Source organism: Triticum aestivum, chromosome 3B (assembly GCF_018294505.1).
Source record: "Triticum aestivum cultivar Chinese Spring chromosome 3B, IWGSC CS RefSeq v2.1, whole genome shotgun sequence".
Lineage (NCBI taxonomy): Eukaryota > Viridiplantae > Streptophyta > Magnoliopsida > Poales > Poaceae > Triticum > Triticum aestivum.
This window is the reverse complement of record NC_057801.1, coordinates 153,640,338-153,646,928: the sequence shown is the minus strand read 5'-3', so window position 1 is coordinate 153,646,928 and position 6,591 is coordinate 153,640,338. Positions and strand designations below refer to the sequence as shown.

Genomic DNA, 6,591 nt, shown 5'->3' with positions numbered 1-6,591 from the left:
TTCAAAAGTATGTTCGTTAAATTTTCTAAAAAATCTTGACATAATTTGGAAAAATAATTTGTTGATTAAAAAAAGGAAAAACCAATGAAAACCTCTGCAACAGTGAAAAACCTGATAAGAAAAACCAGAGGAAGAAAATCTCGCGCGTCGCAGCGCGCTCGTCGGAGTATAGCTGGCCAAACGGGCCGGGATAGTTGGGCCGGCCCGGTAGCACGGCCGGCACGGCACGGCACGTGCTAAACGGGCCGGGCCTGGCACGCGGCACGCCATGGGCCGTGCCTGGGCCTGAAGGGCGAGCACGCGGGCCGGCACGGCACGGCCCGATTAACTTTTTTATATTTTTTTATGTATTCTAATATGGGCCAACAGGTAAAAATAGGCTAAAAACGCTCAATGCGCAAAATAGGAGGTAGATTAGTGGGCCTGGCGTGCCGGTGGGCCGGCCCGATTAGCATACGGGCCGTGCCTGGGCTGCAGGCTGCAGCACGCAGGCTGGCACGGCACGGCCCGTATAATAATCGTGCCTAGGCGGGCCGGGCCGGGCCAGGCACGATTAGGATGGGCCGTGCCGTGCCGGGCCGGGCCGGCCCGTTTGGCCAGCTATGCGTCGGAGGCGAGACTGAGCTACCTCTCGCCACGGACGAGACATAGCTCTTGCGAAGGGAAGCGAAGCGCATCGCCGCTCTGCTACCACCTCCACCGCTCAGAGCCCACAACCCTCGTGCTCCTCTGCCGGCGACAGCGGTCAACGGCGGCCGGCGGTGGTGAGCACGTGAAACTCGTCACGGCGCACAAGCCCACCAGCGTCAGCCACTCCTGCGCCGGCAACTTCACCAGCCCCCACCAGCTCAACCTCGCCGTGGCGTACGCACCCGCACAACCCCTCTCTCCGCTCCCTCCCCCCGAATCCCCAGTCAGCCAGTCTAGTAGGGTTCAGCTCCCGCCCGGCTCCGCTTATTAATTCCTGCTACCCAGTTCGGCCTCGACCCTTCTGCGTCCGAATTCCCGGGGCCCTAGGGTTTTGCTCCCAGCTAGACGCGAGCGCCCGATTCATTCCTCTCCGTCCAGTTGTTTTTTCTGATTAGATTTCTGGGAGGATTCCTAGGTTATGAGTGCAGGTGTGCAATATTTCTCTGGGTAATCAGCATCCTTCTGAAAGTCCTAGTGCACAGTACTACCTCTGTAAACTAATATAAGAGCGTTTAGATCACTATTTTAGTATTCTAAACACTCTTATATTAGTTTACGGAGGGAGTATTTCTGAAAGTCCTTTTGCAGTCTGATTCCACCTTCCAGTTTGGTTCGGAGCTACCGTTGTTCCTATATCATATACACACAATTGTGGTTTCTGCAAAAATCGATGGAGAAGGCTTCTGTTCTCGATGATTCACCAGATTGGAGCACCGATTGTGATTGGTCCCAGCTTCAGTCCGACATGCTCCTCCGGATCTTTGGCACTCTCGAGATCCCAGATCTCTTCAGCTCAGGTGCCGTCTGTCGATCCTGGCACCTCATTTATCTGGAGGCCCGTCGTTTCCGCCTGTGCTCGCCGAAACAGAGTCCCTGCCTTGTTTACTCATCTGGCGACCGTGATGCTGACACGGTCACCCTGCATAACATGTCCACCGACAAGCTTTACCACGTCACTCTATCGGAGCCTGCCTTCCGCACACGCCATGTCATGGGCTCCTCCTACGGCTGGCTCATCACTGCGGATGAGCGGTCGAATCTCATACTAGTCAACCCTGCAACCCGAGCTCAGATAGCTATGCCTCCACCTGAAACCATGAACAATGTTAGACTGCGCTACACTGAAGAGGGCGTGCTAGATGGATATGATGTTCTTTTCATGGATCTGTTCTCTTCGGATTTTGACACTGAAATGGAGCCATACCATCTTACACTTGAAGAAGCCCACTTCTTCTTCTATGAGAGGGTTGTTCTTTCTTGCGACCCCTCCCAAGGAAACTGCATGGTGCTCCGAATACAATTGCCCAATAGTCAACTCTCTTATACTAGGGTTGGGGACACCAAATGGACTTGGATTGGTGGAAAAGGAAATTGCTGGGAATATCAAGATATTCTGTATAACAACAATGATGGTTTGTTTTATGGTGTTCGTGGCGAGGGTCAGGTAGATTCTATTAACCTTAATGGAACTTCTGCTGAAGTAAAAGTCATTTTAAAGTCAATCATATCTTACCAAGCACATAGTAGATATATTGTTCAAGCACCATGGGGAGATTTTTTCCAGATATGGAGACATGATAAATCTAATAAAGAGAATGGGATAACAGAATGTGTTGCCGACAAATTTTTTGTGTACAAGGTTGATTTTGTTGGACAAAAGATAATCGAAACAAATAACCTCCAAGATCATGCAATGTTCATTGGTTTCAACAACTCGTTCCTTCTCCCAGTGAAAGACTTTCCTGCATTGGTTCCCAATAGCATCTACCACACGGATGACTTGCTTGATTATATCTACTGTCACAGATTTAGTCTTAGGCAGGTTGTTATTTTTAATATGGAAGATGGTAGTTTCATCGAGTTATCGCCCCCTAGTTCAAATTCAAGATTGAACTGGCCACCCCCAGTTTGGATTCAACCATCACTTGCTTGAGGTTAGTGAAAATTTCTAATATAGAATATATATATACATTATTTTATCTGCTTTATGTTTTGGGTATCTATTCATGTTCTGTAGTTAGCCAGTTAGACCTTTGTAATCGGCACAAGTGATCATGTTTCCTCCATGTTCTTGTGTAACTATGCACTTAGGCTGCATGATCCTATTAAGTAATGGCTATTTTAGAATATTTCTACTTTTATATTAGATGTTTCGGGTATAAACCTATCCGTTCAGTAGGATAAGATTGCTATGGTTGTTTTCAAGGAACACGCTTCACCGAGTACTGCCTTGTTTAAAGTGTACTAATATAATGTCTAGAACTTGTAGTGTTGCTAAAACACGCTTAAATGCTTAGCCTTTTATGCTTATTATGGAAGCCAAACCAAATATTTATACTTAACTCTAGATCGAATTCCTTTTGTTGCTCTTGGATGGTTCGGTACGTGATATATTAACAATTAAGGAGGCTTACCAATGAATATAAAGTGCCTCAACTAGCTTTGTTAATATCCTACTCTGAATTGTTTCATTCGTCTGTCCCTAAATCTTTATGTCAAATTATTATCTCTTTCCTAAGGTACTAGCATTTATTATCTCTTTCCTAAGGTACTAGCATAATGTTTTGAATGATCCTAAAACAGATTCTAAACTTTTTTTAGGCGTTACAATCGCTTTTCCAATTTATTATCATCACTATTTTTGATGATTGGTACTATTACTTCCTCGGTTCACAAATATAAGATGTTCTAACTGTTTTCTGAATCGGATGTATGGAGACACGTTTTAGTGTTTTTGTTCACTCATTTCAGTCCTTATGTAGTCCATATTGAAATATCCAAAACATCTTATATTTGTGAATGGAGGGAGTTCATATATCATATAGGGTTAGGTAATGAATACGTCCACGTGCCAGAACCATGACTAGGTTTGGAGATCTAATGAGTTTCAACTATATCCTACCCCAACTTATTTGGGGCTAAAAGGCTTTGTCGTTTTTCAATACATGTATGATCAACTAGCTGGTACGAAGTAATGAAAATAAATCCTGTCATGTAGCACATCGATCTCCAATTCTCCATACAAGTTCACTGAGCACTGTAGAAATTTAATCATATTGCGTGAACCCCAAAACAAGAGTAGCAGTTGTCTTGGACCATTAGCCCAAAGTCAACTCTAAATTTTGTGGACACAAATCATTTATTCATTGTAAATAAGTAATAATCATGTCTTTTCTGCTTGCGAAATATTGTACTAAATACTTGCAACACGATGTCCCGGTTGCAAAATAGCAGAGGGCTTTCTGGGAATTAGCTGCCTAAATGGCACATAACTGACTCATGCCTATTTTAAGGTCCTGTCAGTAATAAACCAGGCCTGTTTTCAAGGTCCTTCTCAGCAATTATGAAACGAATCATTTGTGTTCTGTGTATGTTCATCTAGTTACTTTTAAAATGAACCAGTATGTTATTCCAAAGAACTATTAGTTTTGCATATATGCTGATACTGAGTACGCGTTGTCCCTGCTTAAGGAGTCTTACAAGTGCTTGTGTCCAGGCAAGTTAGGAACTTATTGTGCACTTTGTTCAGGAGATCTTACAGGCCAGTTAAGACATCAGTGGGGAAATATTCAGTTGTAGCTTTGTACTCCCTCCGTCCCAAAATAAGTGTCTCAACTTTATAAACTTTAGTAAAGTTTATAAAGTTGAGACACTTATTTTGGGACGGAGGGAGTACCATTTTACGTGTGATATTTGAAATATAATGAATTTTATTCTGATGATTCGTTTCTACTGGTTGTTGCTGACAGGCACCAGTGTTTACACCTGAAGGTTTCCCTCCTTCAAGATTCTTTTGTTAGAGAGTTGTGGGGAAAATTGGAAAGCAAAGTTATCTTGAGAAGGTGCATCCGCCCGTCATCACGAACTTATACAGTTCACATAACAAGATTACTGCCTCTGCTGCGTCCATTGTTTTAGTTGGTTCAAGTGAGGAACTTGGGATATCAGTAACTGTTCAATAAGTCTACCCTGATACCATCCATACTGATGAATGTCTCTACTTTGATAGTTTGACCACTATACTCATGAAACAACAAGTTCACTGTTTCGGCAAAGGTTTATTGTTATTGAATGGCTTACCTATGTTGATGATGTTGTGACTGTGTATAAAATGGAAGAAAATTGCACATTTTTACTGAATGATAAGTCCATCCATCGTAGCATCATCAGGTGCATGAACAAGTAAATGCTGTGAAAGATGGAAGACAACAAAGCATAATCAGGTGGACAATATTATGACCAAATGCATGTTGTAACAGTACTAGCATCATCAGGCAGAAAATGCATGATGCATCATCATCTTCATAACAAAAGAGAACCTGTAATAGTACTAGAATCTGTGAAAGAGAAATTTAGCGATTGTTGTAACAGAACCATATTTTACACGCCATCATTCATTCATACAAGCACTTGACATCACAAAACACGGACTTGGCTTGCGTAAAATTTGAGCCCACCCTTCATTTTCTGTCTAGACTCGCCACTGATCACAACCGCATGTACTCCTTGTCTCTGATATCAAACATGGATGTTTTCATGGCCATTATTTTTGCTGCACTATGACATCACTTGATGGTTTCTCACTCTCGGCATGTCTCTTTGCTTCCCTTCTCATACCTTCCTTCTTTGCAGCAGCAAATTTTCTCTCTGTTGACCTTTTTGGAGCAACAACTTGTCTCTCCGCTTTATGGACGGAGTTGCCTTGTAGGAGTTGGGGCCAGTTGAACCAATGAAATTATGAAATCCTTCACTATCTTAGTACTAATCTCTACTTACCTAAAAGAAAATGTAGTGTTCCGTTTCTCCTCTTACGTTCCCTGCTTCGTCCATGCCCCTCCCTCCTGTTTCTGGTTTTCTTTTCGTCCTAAACTTTCACCGGGTTTTGTGGATGAATACCGGTCTACGCTGTGCAGCCCGCTCAATCCAGATCTGAGGGTTGCTTTCTATTCGTCGGGAGCCCCACGTCCCGATCAGGAGAACCGCGGGGCCACGGTGCGGCGGCGCACAAGGGCGGCGCTGGCGGTGGCTAGAAGGGGAAGCCGAGGGTGACGGAGGAGCGGCGCTATTTCCTCTGCCTCACCGTTGCGGCGGCGGTTCAGCGTGGCTGGGCGCCTGATGGCCCCGCTGGGCCAAGAGCGCACGTTGCACCGGCTCGAGGACGAGCATGGGCAGCGGCCGACGACGAGCATGGGTGCTGGCGTTTGGGGAGAGGGCGGTGGTGGCCTGTAGATGATGGGACGACGGTGGTTTGATCATGGGAGCATGACGAGAACGGTATTAATTCTTCTCTGTCTCTCCCTCTCGTTTGATTGCCCAGATGTTGTATCAATGTGAAGCGCTCCTCCATTCGATCCCAAGAAAACAACGGTATTGTCACTCACCATAATTGTCTTTCACTAGTAGAAAAGGGGGCAATGGTCCAGGCCGGGTCAGCCCATTAGTCCCGGTTCAATCCAGAACCGGGACCAATGGGGGCATTGGACCCGGTTCGTGAGCCCCGGGGGCCGGCCGGGCCACATGGGCCATTGGTCCCGGTTCGTCTGGACCTTTTGGTCCCGGTTGGAGGGACGAACCGGGACCAATGTGCCTTGGTCCTGGCCCATCACCATTGGTGCCGGTTGGTGGCGTGAACCGGGACCAAAGGCTTCCCTTTAGTCCCGGTTCAAGCCATGAACCGGGACCAATTAATTGCCTATATATACCCTCGCCCGCGAGCAGAGCACTCTCACTGCTCTATTTTTCGTGGCCGGCGAGGAGAGAGCTTTGTGGTGCTCTAGCTCACCTCCTATGCACACGAGGTGTTCGATGGAATGCCCGAGCCACACTACTTAAGCTTTCTCCTCTCCAAGCTCGACCTCCAAGCTCCATTTTCCTCAATATTTGTCTAGGTTTAGCGGTCCG

The 6,591-nt window shown here is 45.8% G+C and overlaps 1 protein-coding gene across 1 annotated transcript; it reads left to right on the top strand.

Moving 5' to 3' along the window:
* Positions 1–652: 652 nt before the first annotated feature.
* On the top strand, positions 653–4,825 carry LOC123069118 (F-box only protein 7). Its single transcript, XM_044491876.1, has 2 exons — positions 653–2,624; positions 4,440–4,825. Exon 1 carries the CDS (start codon positions 1,361–1,363, stop codon positions 2,621–2,623), a length of 1,263 nt encoding a protein of 420 aa, XP_044347811.1. The 5' UTR covers positions 653–1,360; the 3' UTR covers position 2,624; positions 4,440–4,825.
* Positions 4,826–6,591: the final 1,766 nt, after the last annotated feature.